Genomic DNA, 22234 nt, shown 5'->3' on the forward strand with positions numbered 1-22234 from the left:
TACCTCATCTGAAAGAAACTTTTTGAAATAAATAAATGTGCCTCAGTAACTGAAAGTAAAGACAGGTTGACAGAGCTGTCAGTGCTGTCCATTGATGTGAATATATGAAGAGTATTAATTTTGCCAGAGCCACTGACTGATGTACAGTTAACACTGGAAAGCAGAAAATGTAATATTGTTCTTTACTCTCTGCTGAGAGATCAAAATAGACAAGGCAGAAAGGTATGCTTCTTTGTTCCCTTTTTTAAAGAACTACATATAAATGATTAAACTTATTAGCCTACTTTTTAATTTTATATATAATGTTACTGTTTTTAATTTATTCTTTGTTGATGTAGTTATATATTCAAAGTTCAAAAAATGGTCACTGCATTTCTTTCCTGATCATGGTTATTATTCATTCCATCCCATCATTATTGCGTATCCCAAATTACTGTTGGATCTAAGGTGGAGCGTATTATTGTATCCCAAATTACTCTTGGATCTAAGGTGGAGCGTGTGGGTGTTGGGTGTTCCAGCTGGGCTGGAAATTTCCAGGTAGAGATGAGCTCCAGCCAGAAGTGTGGGGAATCTCTAGATAGAGGAGTGGGCCGGAGTGGCCAGCCTTGAGACAAGGGGTCTGCCTCCTGTTCCTGCCAGCAGTCCTGGCCCTCTTTACGGCGGGGGGGGGGGGGGGGGCTGAGGACTTAAGCTGAGTGAGTGAGCACTGAGCGGACAGGGCGACTGCTCTCCAGTCCTGAGGACGCTGACTGACGCGTCAGCTCACCCTCCTGATAAAGCTCACAGCCCGTGACCGAGTCCACCTTTGCCTTCCGCCTCTGATCCTCCCTCCCTGGGGTCCTGCTATAGTGCTGTCACTACCAGGCCTGGTGGAATGTCAGAATCTTCTTGTCTTTTGTGCCCTCACCTGTCAGAAGTGGCTGGTGTCTTCCTCCCCCCTACCAAGCTAATTTTAGGTATTAGCTTCTAATTTGCAGTCACTGCAACCCAAATCCATACCCATCTGGACCTGGACCATTAACTGCTATTTTTTTTTTTTTTAAGGAAGAGTCTACAGGGTGTTCAGGGTCTCACTACTAGATCAGACTCCTAGTGATCCCCCTGTTTACAGCCTCCTAAGAGCTGGGATTACAGGCGTGCGCCACCGTGCCGAGTCTCAGTGCGCCCTCCCCCGGGGGGGTGCAGGGCCAGCACAGCAGGCTGGGGGATCAAACCCCAGCCCCTGTGCCTGCTTGTAGGCACTTTAATCCGCTGAGCTATTTGACCGGCCCTTAACTGCTATTCTTAATGGACTTTAAAAATTAACCATTTTAGGTTTGCCCTAAATAATACTCATGAACTCACATGAAGTATGCTACATTTTCCTAAACTCCACTAGGTTCTTAATAACTTGAAATGTTAAATGGTCACCCATTTACTACCTAAAGGCAACTTGTATTACTAAGCTGAAAGAATGAGATTTCGTTCAAGAAATCTCAAGAATCTTTTTCGTTCAAGAAAAAGCAACCATTTGAACCCTCAATTTGTTAGGCTGTTGTTCTCTATGCCTTGGATATAATTTTGGGCAGGCCTTGTGACTAGAACAGTTTAAAAAAAAAATCCTTCTATTACTTTTAGTTGTGAGAACAGTCCCAGTGCAGTAATTAAAATATCCACTTTGGTTTAACAATGGAAACTGAACACCATTCAAGTTAAGCGCCTTCGCTCTGTAGCCAAGTGCTATTTCAGCCCAGAAGCTGGAAGCAGGGCAGAGCGATGTGGTTGCCCATGCAGCTTCCCCAGCTTACGGTCACCTCCTTGTCCTCTCTGCCATATTCCTGTCCTCAAACTCAGCTGCTGCTAACCGTTTCTCCAGGGACAAAGCAATGAAAAGCCAAAGGGAAGGATAAGAAAGCCCTTCCTTGTATAAAACTGATAAAGGGGAAAATGAAGCTCCCAATCTGAAAGGTGCCTAGGATGAGTTTGTGTTCTCTAAAACCGAAGAGTGAATTTTAGGAACAAATGGAGATTAAGAGTAGAATATATTTATTTATTTTTTTATTTTTTTCAGAACTGGGGATTGAACTCAGGCCTTTGTGCTTGCCAGACAAACGCTTATTCTACTGAGCCATCTCCCCGGCTAGAGTAGAATATATTTATAAGGGAAAGAAAGCCTCTGTCCAACAGAGGGACAGAAGTGGGGCCCAAGTGGGTTGTTTCCTGGAATCTGTCTCTTTAAGGGACTTTTATTGAGCAAAATCATGCAGTGAGGTGAGTCTAGGGAACTCGCTTAGGTGGGCATGCGGTGTCATAGTACTATGGTCAACCCATGGGACTGTAAGCACCTTTGCTCAAGTAAAATTGATTAAATCCTGTACCAAATGGGGAAGCAAATCACATAGCAAGCAGGCATAAATATAGGACAGGGTCTCTTCCTATTGGGGGTTGTGTTAGTGACTCATTTGGGCTCTTTCAAGGTGATTGATACCTATTTAGAATATCAGACCCTGATGCCCATCCCTAGGGATGTAGCTGTGTTTGTTTCCTCTTTTGTCTTGAGGTCTGGCCCACAGTGGGGAGTATCTGTCTCTTCCAAAGTGACAAAGTCACCTTATCTTCCATTTTGTCCTTGAGGGCCTGGCCCTTTCTGATTGCCTATGTTTCTATCTAATTCAGCTGCCTACAACAAAACTGCCACCACCAGTGTTATTACTGCCTCAGCTCCAAAAGTATCTAATACTGATTTTCTCTACAAAACTATAAAAGAATTATACCCCACCACCACCCCCATGGATCACCTCCATGTGGGTTTTGTGTTCTCAGTTTGACAGCATGACTCCCTCTTCTCAGCTTCTGATTTTTCACTGTCCATTGTCCCTGTGGCCACTATGCTCCAAGCCCTGTCTCTTGGAACCTAGTTGAGCACCCTTCTGTGCCCAAGGGAAACCCAGTGCTCCCCTCCCTTGAGAATCTAGAAGCTCTAGCCATCCATCTAGAAGCTAGTGCTGCTGTAGACTTCTCCAAGGAGTGAAGCAGCTTCTGGTCTATGACCATGAGATCTTCTCAGAACTTAGGTTTGGCTTTAGACTGTTCCCCAGAAATTCCTGGGGTCACATTGAAATTCTTTACGTGGCCTTTTACAAGCTCTCCTTATCCAGTTAGGTAGAACTGGGGGCCAAGCCAGAAGACCCCTAATGGGCTCCTTCCTACACAGGTAGGAAGAGGCAGCCACCCACGGCAGTTCCACGAGCTTACTACACCTTTGCCTCTAACAGAAGAGGACTGGCTTCTCGCTTTAAGGGCGTGTGATCCTCACTTGGCTCCTGGCCTTCGGGGCTTCCTTCGATTAGTCAGGAGAAGCCCCAGTGTTTCCCGTCACATCTGCCTATAGTGTGGCCTTGCTGCTCATCACAAAGGCAGCATCCATCCCACTGCTCCAGAACTCCCTGGAGGCAAGCAGGATGGCCCTGCAGAGGAGTTAGTTCTCTGTGATGAAACAGACTCTGATCATTACCCTCTGGCCCCAGTCTGTCAGGGTATCCTTCCCTCCTTGGATGCTGTAGAGAGACTCTCAGGTCAAATCCATTCCATCCACCATTCACTGACTCTGGTGACTCCCTTTAAAATGCAATTTAAGATTTGCTAAGAGCCTTTTATCTTTCTAACCTTCCTTAGTGACAGGTTTCTCTTTTTCACTCAAGAGACTTTTCTGTGATTACTGCCCAGATAGAGCCAAGATAACAGGAAGCTCATGGAGGAGTCTGCTGGCATACGTGGCCTCGTATTTGGGTGGTCTGTTTTCAGCCTTTAGGCCTCTTTCCTGAACACAATAACTTAGTTGGTGGGCTTTGTTGCTTTGGGACTTTATTGTCAGAGTGGATTAAAGGGCATCATTATCCATAAGGGACTGAATTTGCATTGGGGAAAAGAGAAACCAGCTTTACACTTTGAAGACCTCCTGTTCTCCTCAAAGCAAAGAGGGGTAATGTCAAAGGGTTTCTTGTTTTTGCAGACTGCCCAGCAGTTCCCCAGGATCCTTTAAGAGGCATTCATTAAGTGGCAGAAAGCTCAGAAAAACAGAAGTGCTGGAAAACTGGGAAGCTGGTCCAGACTGGTAGATCTGTAGAGGGGCAGAGCATTGGTTCTGAGCTTCGAGGTGAAGATTCTAGAGAGGACTCAACTTGTTTCTAACTTCTTCCGTTGCTGTGGGGAGGCATTAGCACCACGTTTCAGCAGCTTTCTGTACATTTCCTTACTCCCAGGCCTCACTCAGCACTGCACATATAGTAGGTGTCTCATAGGCCTGTAAGGTGACATCACCGCTAGTTGAAGATGAGAAATTTGCCATTAAATTGCAGAAACAGGACTGCTATTTCTGCACTACCTGTTGGCCGGACAAACATCCAAATTTCTTGATCATTAAACCAGAGACAAAACTTCTCACCAAGTTATTATAGATCATAGTAAGTGCTTTCAAATATCCTTCTTTCTTCCTAACTCTCTAGGTAGGTAGGTTCTAGAACCACTTCTAAGCATATTCAAGTGTGGCCTGTGTACAGCTACCAGACCATTGCCCTAGACCGGTGAGGGCGAACCTTTTGGAGACCAGTGCCTAAACCCATGTATTCATCACAAAGTACCAACATTGCAGTTAAGCCTAAACACCGAGGTTTAAGTTTATGGAAAAAAAAAAAAAAAAAAAAAAACCAACTAAAGAAAACCACTTCTCATATAGTAACATCATTTGTCTTAAAAGAAAAACAGTAACATGCACGGGGTAGCCTAGGCTCACCACCACTACTCTAGGTGAAGTCAAGAATGCAAGTAGAGCCTATGGAGTGGGGTTGAATTGGATCCCCAAGTATCTGATTTGTTCTGTCCACCATCAAGAAAATGGAGAATTGAATTTATTCATAACTTAGCCATATTGGGAGGGCAGCTAGTCTACCTCCTGACCACACCGAAGCTCTCAACTTGAGAGACAGGATAGAGCAAAAGCGAGAAGTATCTCTCTGTAGACGTAGGGCCCAGGAATATTCACATTCTGTTCTACTGAAGAGAGTCCTTGATGCCCAGGGTGCAGGGGAGGGGAGAGTAGCTTCCACTCTCAGCATGAGGAACCTGGATGGATAATCTAACTTGAAAAGTACTACTTATTATAAATCCTTTTTTTTTTTTTTTGGTTCTGGGAATCAAACTCAGGACCTTGTGCTTGGCAAGCATGCACTTATTCTACTGAGCTATCTCCCCAGCCTTATGAATCACTTTTTAAAATTTTATTTCATTTTATTTTGAAGAGCAAAAACAAATACAAAAAAAATGACAGAAACAGAGCAGCATACCACAATACATATGTCACAGATTTTCAGAGCAGGAATAGCTACTTAACAATGGTTGTTATATTATCTATTTTTAATGTCAAATCTGTTGCTCAGATTAACAGATATAGTAATGCAAAATTGAAAAAATATTAACACTTGCTTTCAAAAACTCTTTTTTCTTGTCTTTTTTTAAAAATTTATTTTAAAGAGTATAATAATTGATAAGACACTAGAAACAGTACTCATTTAGAAAACCACGATGAGAGGTGTTCAACCATGGGTTTTGTATTACACGTTGCTAGACTTGTAGTTGCTCAACTCTCAGATACCAGCATACAGAGTTAGTCAAGGTGATTAACTGCCATTTTCAGAAAACTGATGGAAATTATCTCAGGCATCCTATATATATACTTGCATGATTTTCCCTCCTTCCTTTTCCCCTGTCTTTTCTCCTTTCTCTCATCGTCATTGTTTAACCTGTAAATTAATTTTAAAAGCCAAACGCGATGATGCATTCCTATAATGTCAGCACATAGGAAGCTGAGGCAGGAGGATTGCTGAGAGTTCAAGACTAGCTAGAGCTACAAAATAAGTTCAAGGCCAGCCATAACTGCATAGTGAAGCCCTGTCTCGAAAGACCAGTAATAAATAAATAAGCCATTTTAACCTTAATTACAAACCCAGTACAGGTTGAAGAATCCTTCTCCTAATTGCTCAGATTGTTTGGGTTTCTTTTGTTTTTTGGATTATTTGCATAGACTTGACTGTTTGATCATCCTTACTCTAAAAATATGAGATCAGAAATGTTCCCAAATGAGAAGCTTTTTGAGCAGCAAAGTTTCAAATTTTAGAGTGTTTTGAATTGTAGGTTTCTGGATTGAGGCTGCTCACCACGGACTGCCTTCGTTTTATTGCCCGTTAGCCACTGTGGACCACAGATGAGGCCACAGACTGTGAGAGTGGCTTCCCTTTTGATTCCCACTGTAATAACTGGGCACCACTTTTTTATTCTAGAGAGGGGAGCGTCTGGGAAGGAAGTGATGGGGGATGGGCCTTGAGACTGATGGCTTGGCAGAGTCTTCCAGAGCCCTGGGAGGCTTGAGTGAGACACAGAAAGGTACACACCCGCACCCACCTTCGAGTGGTTACTGGAGATAGATCAATCCAGGGCTGCACAGACTTTAAATTATTCTGTAATGTAAATTATTTCTGCCTCACTGCTGAAATTCAGAGACTTGCATTTTCTACTTTGCCTCTAATCTTGGAATAAGGTGCTTTTTCATCCTTGTTGAATTTTAGCCTTCCGGAGCAGATAGATGAGGTTATTTCCTTTTGTCCCCTCTCTTGTCTTCCTTTTTAGCTCGCAGCCCCTAAGACAGAACATGATTCTTGGTAGCTGTGTTAAAAGGAAAGGAAATCAACTGTAAAATATGTCTTTAAAGATTCGCGATTGTCATTCTATTTTTTATTAAACTAATGTCCTTGGGTAGTCATGGAGCTAAAAGTCACTTCCCAGGCGCAGGTGGAAGAACTTGGCTCCTGACCCTGGGTGGGAAGATGGGCAGATTGTTGGCCAGTGCCAGAGGGCCTGGGCAGTACCTGAGATACTTTTCCAGGAGCCCGCAAATGTTTTCTGGTATGTGCATCCTCTCTGTCCCTCTCGCTTGACCATATTATTGACTGCCTACCCATTTGGTGCGATCTCTGCTGAGCCTCCCGTTCCACCTCTGAGCTGGGTGGGAACACTCAGGAACAGCGCCACCCAGAGAGGTGAAGGAGGATCCCAAAGCACAGGGCACTGGCAGCTGCTTTCACTTGGGTGTGTCCAGAAAGGCGAACTGGCCAAGGTGAGGAGGAGGGCAGGACAGGATGGGCAAAGGCAGCGCCACCAGTGTGTGGGGAGCACAGGACAGGCTGGGGCACGGGGGATCAGTTACATGTAGGTGGACCTTAGGCAGAGTGGAAGGGGGAACAATAGGGGATAAAGCTGGAGAGCTTGCAGAAAAAAAGCTTGGGTTGGAAAGAACCCGTATGTGTAGGAAGGCACAGTACTTATGAGGTGTGATCAGACTACATGATGAATGCTTCAGTTTTTAAAATTTATTAGAGTAAAAGATAAAAGCTGTTAATCCCCCTCCAAAACACTCCTCTTCACAACCAACACGCTTACCCCATATTCTTGCCATGTTCTGGAGCAGTTCTTTTTCATGTCTTTATAAAGTATGATCGGAAACCCAGTGAATGCTGCTGCCGAGTGAAGGGCGGGGGTGCTCTGTCTCTGTTTTATGGGTACAAAGGGCAGTACAGAGTGATGTGATAGTGTGTTTGACCACGCTAGCCCCCACTTAAGCAGAAGCTACACAGACATGACAGCACCTGCTAGAAAGCTCACAAAGACTTATGTGTAAACATAAGAATTATATAATTCTTTATGCCTATTTTTAAAATATATTTTAACTTTTTAAATGTTTTTTCATCATATTCTGTAGGGACTTAAAGTTCAACATATCAATACTTGATGAAAATTACCTGTTCCATGTTAGGCCTAAGATGTTTGATATTCAGACAGATAGTGAGGTTAAGCTCAACAGCCTAGCTTGTATGATAACAACAATAAGCTTGTCTTCTGGATGGTTAACAACCTAAGTTTGCAGATCAAAATTAAAGAAAAAGGAGGGCCGCAAGGAAAGCCAACATTTTGGCCCTAGCCTTCCAAGGTCAATTAAGACTCAGGACATATGAGAACTTGTACTGTAACATCATATAACTCAGTAGTGTCCCAAATTTTCTGATCAAGGAGATTATGGGGCCAAAGAGGAAAGTGATCAATGATGTAGAGTGTGCCTAAGGAGAGTCACATGGAAAGAAAACATTCTCTCAGGCTTTCACAGAGAGCACATTGACCAAGCAATGGCCGTGACTCTTCCACATGACTGACACTGACAAAGGTTCTGCAATCTGAGGTACAGGATCTCAGCATAAATCCTGAGGGGATTTCACTGACCTTCTCAGACTCAAAAGCTACAACTCTTGTTGCATAGGTCCTGCTTTACCTTGGTCTTAAACATCCAGCAGAAAAGTATAAAAACAACATATAAGAAGTAAAGCCATGGTGTGATGTTGAGCTGTAGGGGACTCAAGTCAACAATTTCTGACATTGCCAGTGAAGCGGAAGCCCAGTACTATTATGGACTATTGAACTATTTTAGAATATTTTACTGAGTTCACATACCTGTAATATTCAAATGACGGAACTAAACAAAAAAGAGGATACAGATGAATGTCCATTTTGTATCTGTGTATTCAAAATGGTTAGGATAGATATATAGTTACATTCTCTTAATGAATAGAGCAATTTGTTCTGACGGTGTTTGTAAATAGGATATCATGTCTGCATCTTGTACAGCAAGTAACCACTAGGAAGAGAGTATGCAATGTGTTAATTATTGAAACTGTCCTACCAATTTGATTTGAAACTATCTCATTGCTATCTGTTTCTCAATAAAATTAGGGGGAAAAAAAAAGCTCACAAGGAAGAATTCTGCCTTTGTGCAATCTAGAAAAAAGAGCAGTTTCCTTGCCCTCCTTCCTCTTGAGTTCCAGTGGTTCACATCCAGGGACTAATGTCTCCGTAGTTCAAGGCTGATGTTCAGGAAGAGGGCCTGTGCCCACCCGTCCTATTACATCCTTTGTAGCCTGCCTAGTGTGAGAAAGAGAAGACACAGGCAGTTGGAGGAAGCTCGCCATATATGTGCCACTGCTGAGCTCCGGGGTTATGACAGCAGGGAGGTAGGTTAGCAGGGTGAAGAGAGGAGGCCAGTAGTAGAAGAAGATTTGCAAGTTCCCCATTACAAGTCCAGCAAGCCTTTCAGGGAGCTTCACTTGAACAGTAGTAACACACCTCCCTTCCATGGCTATTTTTTGGGCCAGTTATACTCAAGGCTTTGTGTTTCTTAAGGAAAAAAATGTGTTTCATCCCTGTATACAGATGGTTCCTCCACTTATAGTTTGACTTTAGATTTTTCAGCTTTATAGTGGGTTGATTGGAGTATTAAATGGTTTTTGACTTGCAATATTTTCTACTTATAGTGTACTTACCAGTACTTACAATGTACTTACAGGATGCAACCCCATTGTAGGTCAAGGAGTCTCTGTTTTTGTAAAATCATGTAATGTCCCAGTTCCTTATTTGTGGGGGAGGAGGTAGAAGCTACTATATTAAAAAATGATTGAAAATCAACAAAGCATCTGATCACAAGTTTCCTTGTCAGGATTGTTCTTGTTGCAAGTGACAGAACCTCAGCTTTAGTGCTCTGGGCTGTAATAGGGGTGGTTCAATCCTTGGAAGCCACAGGGCAGGCAAGGATGCACCCAGGCTCAAACATAAATGGAGCTGTGGGCAAAGAGCCTTAGGACACACAATCTGTCCCACGGGTCCTGTGTGTGAAGACATCCTTTTGCTTTTCTTAGAACCTGGTCTCCATTAAGCAGTTTCTACACTTGACTCAGATACCTGGTATACAGCTCACTTCTCTCCCTCTGGAAAGGGATTTGACTTCCTGTTCCCATCCACACTTCCCCAGGAGGATTTCCACTGACTCATACTTAGCAGGTGCTGGCCACTGGACAAGCCGGCTCTAGGGAGGACCACAGAGTTATATATTGAAAGTAGCAGATCACAGAGGTACCCAATAGGTGAGGGGACATGGTACCCAGAAGAACTGTGTGTGTGTGCCTGTGGTGGGGGATCAGAGTTGTTACTGGGAGGAAGTACATAGTATCCACTCCAACTCCGAGTCTAGAAACTACCATATGCAGAAGTTGGACAAGAGCTTCTGGTTTTCCAGTTGTGCATTTTGCCTCTCCCCTGCTATGGACACATAGGTGTGTTGTTTAGATTGAATTATTTTCCTAAAGCTCTCCATCCAAGCTCTAAATATCTTAGTACCAGTTCTGCAAATGTACTTGCCTCTAGCTACAGCCATAAACAGCTAGAGACACGCTGACAGCAGTGCCTCTTCAATGCAAACTTTAAGCCAAAACTGATCAAAAGAAATAAAAGAAGGTCAGTACATACTTGTTAAGGGAAAACTCCAAGATGAAAAAATAACAATCATAAATATTTATGCACCAAACACAAACTCACCCAACTACATAGAACAAATATTAACAGAAATAAGAAACCAAATAAGCATGAACTCAGTTGTAGTGGAAGAACTTTCCATACTCTATTCTCACAAATAGAGAGATCAACTAGACCCCCCCAAAAAAAAAAATCAGTAAAGAAATATTAGAATTAAACCCAGAAAAAAAATGGACTTGGTAGATATCTACAGAGTGTTCTACCCAAAAAGTAGCTGCACATGAAATATTCTCCAAAATAGACCTCATATTAATCAACAAAACATGTTGAGTTCAGAGGAATTGAGTTCATCCCTTTTATATTATTTCACTGTAGCACAGTGAAACTAGAAACCACCAACGAAGGAAATCACAAAAACTACATGAACATAGGGAAATTAAACAATATCCTTCTGAACAATCAATGGGTCACAGAGGAAATTAAAGATTAAATTAAACACTATATACAATTAAATGGTAATACCTGTATAACATACTGAAACGTGTAGGACACAATGAAAGCAGTCCCACGAGGGCAATTTGTAGCAGTGAGCACACACACACACACACACACACACACACACACACACATCAGGAAAATCAAAGGAGCTCAAATAACCTAACGTTGAACCTCAGAAGAACAAATCCAACCCAAAGCTCATACAAAGGAGAAAATTATAAAGATAAGAGGAAAAATTAATGCAGTGGAGAATGAGAGACAATACAAAGAATTAATTGAAAATCTTGCTCTTTGAAAGAATAAATAAAATTGATAAGCCAGAGTCAGCCAAATAGCTCAGCAGATTGAAGTGCTTGCTTAGGCAGACACCAGAACTGGGAGTTCAATCCCCTGGTCTGCCGTGCCAGCCCTGCCCCAGGGGCACCCCGAGATGGCAGTTGAGACTGGACATGGTGGTGTGCCCCTGTATTGCCAACACCTGGGAGACTGTAAACAAGAGAATCACTATGAGTCTGATCTACTCAGTGAGAAACTGTACACCCTGTATACCCCATCCTAAATAAATAAAATAAAAATTGAATGATAAGCCATTAACCTCATCAAAAGGAGGAAAAAAAATCCAAGCAATTAGGGAAAAGGGAAAAATGAAAACAGAGGCCACAGAAATCCAGAAGATCATTAATACCTACTCTGAGAACCTATATTCTAATAAAATGGAAAACACAGAAGAAATGGACAGGTTACTAGACACAATCAAATTGCCAAAACTAACAAGATGCAAAAATTCAATATATAAAATCCAATATCAGCCAATGAAATTGAAAATATAATTAAAAATTTACCAGCAGAGCCGGGGAAATGGCTCAGTAGAGTAAGCGCTTCCCTGGCAACAGCAAAGGCCTGAGTTGAATCCCCAATTCCGGGAAAAAAAAAAAAAAAAAATTTACCAGCAAAGAAAAGCCCAGGCCCTGATGGATTAACTGTTGAATTCTATAAGAAATTTAGAGAACTGATGCTGCTAATTCTGTAACTTCTAAAAGAAATTGAAAGGAAAGCAGTACTTCTAAAATCATTCCTAGGAGCAAGGATTACCCCGATTCTAAAACCAGAGAAGAGCACAACCAAAAAAGAGAAGTACAGGGCAGTCTCCCTAATGAACATAGATGGAAAAATCCTTAATAAGATACTGGCAAACAATGTAGCAGATCATCAAGATTATATATCATGACCAAGTAGGATTCATCCCATGGGTGCAGGGATTGTTCAACATATGCAAATCATTAAATGTAATACACCACATTATCAAAACCAAAGACACAAAAATCATAGGATCATTTGAATAGAAGTAGAAGAAGCATTCAACAAGCTCCAACACCAATGCATGATAAGAATCCTACCGAAATTGGAATAGATTGTCTTTACCTCAATCTTACAAAAACCATCTATGACAAACCAACAGCTAAAATATATTAAATGATCAAAAACTAAAAACTCTGAAATCAGGAATAAGACGAGGATGCTCATTATCACTACTTCTCATCAATATAATTCTGGAAACATTAGTGCAATTAGATAAGGAAAAAAAAGGGATAAAGATAGGAAAGGAAGAAGTTAAATTATCATTATCTGCATATGGCATGATACTCTAGATGGAAGATGCCAAAATCTCTACCAAAAGACTTGCAGATTTAATATCCAACTTCAGTAATGTAGCAGGATACAAAGTCAACACTCAAAAATAAATAGTACATGAGCAACAAACTCAAGAGCAATTAGAACTCCGGCCTGCCATGCTGGCCCCACCCCTGGGGCATGCTGAGACAGCAGTAGGTGGTGGCGCACACCTGTAATCCCAGCTCGTGGGAGGCTTTAAACAGGAGGATCACAATGAGTCTGATCTAGTAGTGAGACCCTGAACACCCTGTAGACCCTTCCCTAAAATACAAAAAAAAAAAAAAGAGAGAGAGAGAAAGTACACCCTTGACAATAGCATCTTAAAAAATGAAGTACTTAAGAACTTAAGAGAGGCTGCAAAAAATCTGTATAGTGAGAACTACAGCACCCTAAGAAAGGAGATCTCAAAGAGGCTGTCAAAAAATGCAAAGATAGCCCTTGCGCGTGAATACATAGAACCAACATAGTGAAAATAGCCTTACTCCCAAAACTGCTAGACAGATTTAGTGAAATCCCAGTCTAAATCAGCATACCTCACAGACCTAGAGAAAACACTCCTAAAATTCATTTGGAATCAGAAGAGACCTAAAATAACAAAGGCAGTTCTGAGCAACAAAGAATTCTGGGCAAGGTAGGGTACATCATACTCCCAGACCTGAAGCTGCACTACAGAGCTATTGTGATAAAAATCAGCATGGCATTGGCAAAAACCAGGCCTGAGGAGCAACAGAACAGAATGAAAGATGCAGACGCCACCCCAAATGCATTCCACCACCTTATCTTTCTTTATTTTTTTTTCCAGAACCGGGGATTGAACTCAGGTCCTTGCGCTTGCCAGGGAAGCTCTTATTCCACTGAGCCATCTCCTCAGCCCCTCACCACCTTATCTTTGATGAAGAAGCCAAACACATTCACTGAAAGATAGTCTCTTTAATAAATAGTGCTGGAAAAACTGGCTTTCCACATGCTAAAAACAACTAAAATTAGATCCATGTCTATTACCATGCACTCAAGTCAAAGTGAATCAATGATTTAAATATTAAAACTGAAATGCTAAATTTACTGAAAGAGAAAATAGGTAGAAGTGTCAAAGATATAGATGGAGGCAAAGACTTCATGAACAAAACCCAGATTGCAAGGGAAATATTACAAAGAATTAACAAATGAGATCTCTCCCTATTAAAAAGCTTTTTCACAACAAAAGAAATCAACAAAGTGAAAAATCAAGCTACAGAGTGAGAAAAAAATATAGTCAGTTGTCCCTCAGGCAAAGGACATATAAAAAAAATTGAAAGAAAAAAAAACCCAACCCAGACCCTCCCCCCATTGAAAGACCCCCCCCAAAAAAAGAAAGACCCAATCCAAAAATTGGCATTTGACATGAATACATGCTTCTCAGATGAAGAAATACAAACGGCAAGTAGATAGATGAAAAAATGTTCAACATCATTGGTCATTCAAAAGATATATATATATAAATTAAAACAACACTGAGATTCCATCTCACTCCAGAAAGAATGGCTATCATTAAAAAAAAAAAAAAAAAATGCTTGAGGGCCTGGGGGGCAAAAAGAGCCCTTCTCCCTTGCTGGTGAGAGTGTAGACTGGTGCATCCACTGTGGAAATCAGTGTGGAGAGTCCTTTAAAAACTAGGATTAGGGAGGCTGGAGAGATGGCTCAGTGGTCTAAAACACCTACTTAGAACAAGCTTAGCAAAGCACAGGGACCACGGTTCAATCCCCCAGCACCACATGCCAGCCAGCCCCGCCCCCTGGTGGGCTGAGCTGGCCACACACACACACACACACACACACACATAAATAAATAAAAAATAAAATTAAAAAAACTAGGATTAGAGGTCCCATTCAACGCAGCTATTCCCCTTCTTGTTATCTTCTCAAAAGAATTAACAGCAGCATACCACAGCAATATATGCATGCCCATGTTTATAGCAGCGCATTTTGTACTAGCTACATCTTGAAAACAACCCAAAAACCCATCAACTGAGGAATGGAAAAAAAAAAAAAAAAGATGTGATTTAATGGAGTGCTACTCAGCCACAAAGAAGGGTAAACTGGAGACTTTTTATAGGTAAATGGATACATGGAATAACATCATTGGTCATTCAAGAGATGCAAAATAAAACAACACTGAGAGTCTATCTCAGGGTCGTACTTATAACTGAAGTAAATCAGACTCATGTGTAAACATACTATTTCCCTAGGATGAGAAGCTGGAAGAGTAAGAGCCAAAATGTAGACATCAATTGGGTAGAGATTTGTCAAAAGAAAAGACAAACTGTAATGGGAGAAAGGGAAAAGAGAGAAAGGCAAAATGAAAAAATATGTATTTATACACAAGATAGTAAGATAATGACACAGCTAATTTTTCTTAGTTCCATGAATAGAGAAGTTTATACTACTTTTGTTTGGACAAGATATCATGCCCAATGTCTTGTCCTCTGAATAACTACTAAAGACAGTGCTGCAAAAGGTATTAATTATTGTAACTCTTCTACTAACCTGTTTTGAAACTGTTTTATTGTTATTTTTATTACTTTCTCTTTAAAAGAGGAAAAAATAAAATTATTCCATGCTTCTAGCATGCACTCTCCTTTTCCTTCAACCCCCCGCCTCATGAGGTTTGGTAGATGGAAATTTTAGATTAGTTAGACAAATTGGGGTTTTTGGGTTTCTTTGTTTTGTTTTGTTTTGTTTTGTTTTGTTTTGTTTTGTTGTAATTTTTATTTGTTTGGTACAGGGTCTCGCTGCACAGCACAGACTTGTAGTGATCCTCCTGTCTTAGCTTCCCCAGCACTGGGATTACAGGCATGCACCACCACGCCTGGTTTCAGGGCCGGCACAGCATGTATTATTGGTACCAGGGATTGAACTCTGGTCCTTGCACTTGCCAGGCAGGTCCCTGGACCGCTGAACTATCCCCTGAGTCAGATCAGTTGTTTTTAATGGGAATTAAAATTGAAGTAGAGGCTGAAAGCCTTAGTGGTTGCCCAGTGGCTGCTAAGGACCTCGTGGAGTCCTTCCCTTCCCATGGCACCAAGGCAAGAGTGGTGTGCTGCCTTGTGATCCTTCAGGCTCTGTCAGAAGCAGTCAGTTGCTGATCAGTCTTTGAGAATGATTTCCTTTGTTCTTCACCTCTTAAATCAGAGAAGCAAAGATCACTTAGCCCTTGATCAGTGGGACTCCTGGGTCAACAGTGTCACCTGCAACAGAGGCCTGGATAACCAAACTATGGGAAGGGACAGCGTGCATGTTGGATGATGCCCCATCCCTGTCTGTGCACCACTCCCTACTGTGGGCCTTTCCCTGAGTTAGGGAAAGACAGGCAGGGACCTCTTCCATTTAAGAAACCTCAGCCCGATTTCCCTTGTGCCTAAAACATACCAGTGTACAGTATACACTGAAAGGAAGGGGATGCTTTGAATCCCTTGATGGCAAGGACAAAGCCTTCAGGTGTGGTGGCAGAGGTGCAAGCTTTGGAGTCTAGGATATTCTGGGTTTTTATTAATGATTACCTCTATTTTAAATGTTTATAGACATACTGAAGTCTTAAAAAAAAAAAAAAGGACATTGTCACAGTCCATTTTCTGTTGCTGTAACCAAATACCTGAGACTGAATAGTGTGTAGAGGATAGATAATTATTTGGCTCATTGTTTTGTGGCTGAGAAGTCTAAGAACGCAGGGCTGGCATCTGCCTTGGGGTCCAGTGAAGGCCTTCTTGCTACCTTGTCATACAGAGGCTGTTGCATGGTGAGACAGATCCAGTGTGTTACTCGGTTCTCTCCCCTTTCTTATGAAGTCTCTAATGCTGTCACGGTGACCCTGCCCTGGTGCTCCCGTCCAATCCTAATTGCATTCAGAGGCCCATCTCCAAATACCATTGACGTATGAACTTGCTACGAGTGAGCTTTTAGGAAACACGTTCAAATCATAGTAGATATCCAAATGCCAGCCAGATTTACAAATGTTAGCATCTTGCAGTACCCTTAACATATAGATGGTATATTACAAATAGCCATGAGGCTCTGTCTCCTTTCCCAGATCATCTCTCCTCTGTAATCAGCACCTGGGAGTTTGTAGGTCATCTTCATGCATAGTCTTATGCTTCACCTACAAATGTCCACATGTGTAGACGTCACTGTGTAATACTATGTGCCTAATATTGCTTTTCATGATTAAAAACATTTGCAGAAGTAGCATCAGGCCATACAGATTCTTTTGCAGTGGGTCCCAACGCTGCTGCTTACTTACAGAAATTGTGGACTGTGTTGCCTTTTGAGCCACAGGGAGCGAGGTGAAGGTGCTGGTAGTTTTCATCCTGGTTCAAACCAGATGAACAGTGATCCAGGGCCTGAAGAGGGAGCATCACAGGACTTTGGTACTTGCTGGATCCATGTATTCGGGGGTTTGGGAGGTACAAGGAATAGCAAGTGTGGGTCTCGTCCAGGTTCCTGGTGGGGAAATTGACCCCACTCGTGGAGCTCAGGAGCAGATGAGGGGATGCGGGCTGGCTGTGGCAGCACCCATTTAGAAGCGGCGCAGCAGCCCAAGTGGAAAATTTCAGGAAGCACTTTGTTGCTTTTACTCAAAATTCAGCAAAGAGATCAGAGCTGTAAAAGCGCCACTGGGTTCCCTTAGCATCCAGGGAGTATTGCCCTGGGAGTGTATGTGCCTCCGTTCAAAAGTCGTCAATGACACTTTTACCTAGAATACATAGCATGGTTCAGCCTCACCAAATTTCTGCGCAGGAGAGCTAAGGTAAGTGCCTGATTGGCATGTGAACTTCAAAGATTACAGTTACATTTGAAACATTTTTCCTTCTGATCACCTGCTGGGATTTTCTTGTTTGTGAGGTTGTATAAATCTTCTGTGAAGGTAATTAAACTTTACCGTACTAAATGTTAGTCCATTCTTGTTAGCTTTTACAGAGACTTCTGTCTCCTTGAACTTAAGCCATGACCACTTCTGGGATTTGATGGCCATGTGTGTGATCTAGTATGTGGTCCCTCTCTTAAGCATGTATTCTAGGATTCTAACCTTGAGTCCATCTGCCATGACTGTTTATTGTAGGATGGAAGCAAATGAAGCTTTTGCTGTTTTGTCTGTATCTCGCTCCAGACCTCAGCTAGGACCTGTGGTCTGCCCTCACTACTTACCAGTAGTAAGGCTGGCTTTTGCCAGGAACTGTATCCTTCTGCAAAAAAGATAGGTACCTAGTACCTATCCCTACCCTGATTTCCTGCTTCAAGACTAGCATGAGTTCTGAGAGGCCTCCTTTTGGAATTTACTCAGCTAGCTCAAGTAAACACATAGGGTGAGGTCTGGGAGAATCCTGGGTAGTCATTATTGTTGTAGAGAGCCACAAAGACCTAGGGGATAGAGAACAACTTCCGATGGGTGAGCCCCAGAGCAGGTATTTCCTCCTCTCTGTTTTCTCGTTATCTTTGCATCCTTCCTCTTCCTCCTCCTCTCTGTCTCTGTCTCATCGTGCTCACAGGGAGGATGTCTCCATTGTTGGCAGGTCTAATCGCCTCTCACGGCCATCTGTCTGCCTTCCCCTCTCCTTCCCTGCAGCTCCTCGTGGGTTCTTTTCCTCCCCCTACATCTGGCTGCTGACCTCCTCAGAGCCGTGATACCTAGCCCATAGCTGCACAGACTCCAACTGCAGGTGATCCTTTTGCTCTAATGCCCCAGTCATCTGGCTCTGTGTACAGGATTCTGATTACTAGGAAGACCTGGTGCACTCCTGTCGCCTCCCTTAGCCCACCACACCATTCCCAGATCGCTGCTGGCCTCGGGCTGTGTGCCCTCTGGTTAGACCCTTCTTGTCCAGTCAGCAGGGGAGAAAGCAAGGTTACAGAAACTCCTGCCTGCTTGCCCAGGGACTCGAGGGAGAGAAGTGCAGAGATTGTCAGACACCTGTAGCCCAAGAACATATTCTAGAACTTTTCCAGCTAACTTCTCTAGTATTTAGTCCAAAAGTGGCTCAAGCTTCAAGAAGGAAGCATTTTTTTATAAACTATTCCTCATTATGCTGCTCATTGCAGAGTCGGTGCCTCTGAAAAACTGGGTTTAGCATCTTGCAGCCACACTAGCTACAGCATGGAATTGCACTTGTAGTTCAAGTGCTCCGTGTATTCACAGGTGAGACTGCAGGCAGAATCTTGCTTGAACTAACACGTTATACTGGTGCATGAAATAGAAATTGCATTTGCTCGTTTTGTGCTCATGAAGATTCACCAGGTAAGGATTTGAAAGAGTCCCCCAAAGTGTTAGAAGCCCTTTGTCACAGTCACTGGGGCACTGAGTGGCAAAGAGCTGACGGTGACACCCACATGAGGACTGCGTCCCCCAGCCAGCACAGTGTTGCCAGCCCCCACGTCCCTCCAGCAGTTGTAAGTCCCTGAACTAGCTGTTACTCGATTTCCCTAGCGTTTGAAAACTGTAGAATGGAAAAAACTTGTCGCACTCTGATACAAGTGGAAAACATTACAGAACTTAAATATTTCAAGTTGGAGCGGGGAGAAGGTCCTCACGCTATACAAAATCTACTTTATGCAACTTAGCAACACAGAAGAGAAAGAGGAAGGACCGTAAGCCTGCTTCCACTCCACCAGTGGTTTTCTTTTTTTTTCCATTTATTTATTTATTTATTTATTTATTTATTTGTATTTTTCCCATAAATTTATTGATAAACAAATAGCAATGAGACAGTTTCAAATCAAATTGGTAGGACAGTTTCAATAATTAACACATTGCATACATTCCTTCCAGTGGTTAATTGCTGTACAGGATGTGGACATGATATCCAATCTACAAACACCATTAGAACAAATTCCTCTATTCATTAAGAGAATGTAACTATATATCTATCCTAACCACTTTGAATACACAGATACAAAATGGACATTCAACTGTATACCCTTTTTTTGTTAAGTTCCGTTATTTGAATATTATAGGTGTGTTAACTCAGCAAAATAATCTAAAAGAGTTCAGTACACCAGTGGTTTTCATTTGGAAAATGCGTCATGAAACTCAGTTGTACAAACCTAGGAGAGTGGCTTGGTTTCTAATAAAAAATAAAACTACTCTTGAATGTCCTAGGGCTCACCAGACTTGCCCTTTAATCTCTTTTTGTGCCTTTACCTACCTCAGTATTTTCATCTGTCCAGCTGTCAAGTCAAGTCAGTACACACCGTGGGAAACACTTCTCTCCCCATGATTAGAATTAACTGGGATCCAGTTCGACAGCAGAAGCTATTCATCACTAGGAATCCTGGCAAAGTCTGGGGATGTTTGTGTTCCTTAGGGACAGTTTAACCTCTCCAGACAAAGACTTTAGCCCAACCAACTGCCTTCTCTGGAGCTTCTTTCCCCATACTTCCTGCCCCATAAAGAGAATGAGCCAAAAACAATGTGTTGGGTCCCTGGTAGTATTCAAAGTGAGTACAGTACTTCAAGAGCTAGCCATGAGTGTCACTGATACTCAGCCATACATTGCCATAACTTGTGCAGTAGTAATACGACTGTTTTGCCCTCAAAATCCACAGATTACTTTAAAATGATATTTCAGTAATTGGATTGCTAAACTCCTACCATCTCCAAATGAAGAGTTCCTATCTCTGTGATCTCTAGCGTATAGAGGAGGTTCTCTCATATGAATGGGTTATTATATAAATTAACATTTTATTTTTTACCTTTGTGTCCCACTTTAGAATAAGAAGGTCTATCTGGATATCATTCACACATACATGGAAGTACATGCAACTGTTTATGGGTCCAGCACAAAGAACATCCCTAGTTATGTGGAGAATCATGGAATCCTCAGTGGACGGGATCTGCAGTTTCTTCTGCGAGAAACCAAGGTAAATTTTAGTAGATTTGTAAGAAATTTACTGTAGACATGGAGGGTTTTTGGTTTTGTTTTTTTTTTTTTCTTTAAATGGGATCAGGGTCTTTCATGCTCTTATATTTTTAAGGATGCAGTAGCTCTTTAGACCATAACTGGGCAGTGGCTTGCTAGACAGGCTATCCCTGATGAGTTAGCGAATTGTGAGAAAAGGTTGTTACAGATCTGTTAATTGATTTAGTTGAAAGAAAATGTTCAGCTAGAAATTTTTTCAGAACTGTGTATGGAGGACCTTCTGTGTACTAAGTAACAAGTCAGTGGCTGGGGATAGGGCTGCAAATGGGAAGGGTAACCCCGAGCTCAAGACAGACTTTCTGATAGAATAGCAGCTTCCACAGTAGGGTAGGGGTGCTGAGCTCCCAGTCACCCCTGTACGCCCCAGTCAGCTCTTCCTCATGCCTTATTCAACAAGCATATACTAGACACTGAAGCTCAGATGAGAAAAAATATCCCCACCAGCTCAAGGAGCAAGGACTGCACTATGAAAGACATAAGAGGTGGTTAGGGTGTGGATGATACAGGGAGGAAAACTGATCTCGGGTGTGTGACCTCCAAAGGATACAGGGAACCTCCAGGTGACATAGGGAAAAATGATCTCCTGACCTGACCTGCACGAGTTCGTGTTCCCTAAAACAAGAATGAATTTTAGGAACAAATGGAGGTTATGAACAGAATATATTTATTGAGAGAAAGAAAGCGCCTGTCCAAGAGAGGGACAGGAAGGGGGCCTGAGCGGGTTGTTCCTCGGGAAATTGTCTCTTCCAGGGTGTCTCTTCCAGGGACTTTTATAGAGGAAAACCATGTGGTAAGGCGGGTCTAAGGTGGTGGAGAACGTGGGAACTCACGTAGGTGGGCATGAGGTGGGACAAAGCTGTGGTCAACCAATGAGATGGCAAGCACCATTGCTCAGGTGAAGTTGATTATGCCCATGACCAGATGGGGTGAGGAAGGGAGTACAGGGTCTCTTCCTGTTGAGGTTGGGCTAGTGACTCATTTGGGCTCTTTCATGGTGATTGATACCTATTTAGAATCAATCCCTGATGTCCATCCCTAGGGAAGTATGGAGCTGTTTCCTCTTTTGTCTTGAGGTGTGGCCCATATGCCAGTGTCTGTCTGTTCTAAGCTGCAAAGTCACCTTGTCTTCCATCGTGTCTCCTTGAGGGCCTGGCCCTGTCTGACTGCCTATAATATTCTAACTCGGCTTCCTGCAGTATAGGCACACCTGGTATTTGGGCCAGCATCAAGTGACCGACATTCAGGAAAGAACTAGAAACCAACCCACCTAGTCTTAAGTGCTGAAAACAGTGAAAGATAAAATTTGATAAGGAGAAGAAAGTCTGATTGTCACAGTCATAGCAGAGTCCAGACTGATATGTTCAGTAGTTAAGAGAGCCACTGGGGTGATGACATGATGACATGATGCTTTGACACCATGGGGCAGGCCACACAGTGGTCTGTGAGGCCCCTTGTGAATAAGCCAGTGTTTGAACTTAGAGAATCAGCTGGCACTGGAGTAAGTTAGATAAACCCCCTCGTGTTTATTAAGTTCTTATTTATGAATTTTATAGTTATTAAATAGATTGCTTGGACCAGACACTGTGCATAAGATAAAAGACTAAATAAAGCACATAGATCCCTCCCCCCCAATGAAACATAGAGAAGTTTATTATCAATAGTGGACTTCTCGGCCAGGCATGGTGATGCAGTCCTATAATTCTAGCACTCAGCAGGTGGAGGCAGGGAGATTGC

General features: G+C 42.4%; 1 protein-coding gene across 4 annotated transcripts in view; it reads left to right on the forward strand.

Moving 5' to 3' along the window:
- Mgat5 (mannosyl (alpha-1,6-)-glycoprotein beta-1,6-N-acetyl-glucosaminyltransferase) overlaps window positions 1–22234 on the forward strand; it is a 354646-nt gene that overhangs the window by 278787 nt on the left and 53625 nt on the right. For all 4 annotated transcript variants that reach the window (XM_004626373.2, XM_023709791.1, XM_023709789.1 and 1 more), the window contains exon 12: window positions 20292–20441. In XM_004626373.2, the coding sequence (XP_004626430.1) occupies window positions 20292–20441 (150 nt within the window). The remainder of the gene's footprint in view (window positions 1–20291; window positions 20442–22234) is intronic.

The sequence above is a fragment of the Octodon degus genome, unplaced genomic scaffold, assembly GCF_000260255.1.
Source record: "Octodon degus isolate 3935 unplaced genomic scaffold, OctDeg1.0 scaffold00014, whole genome shotgun sequence".
In the NCBI taxonomy this organism is placed as follows: Eukaryota; Metazoa; Chordata; class Mammalia; order Rodentia; family Octodontidae; genus Octodon; species Octodon degus.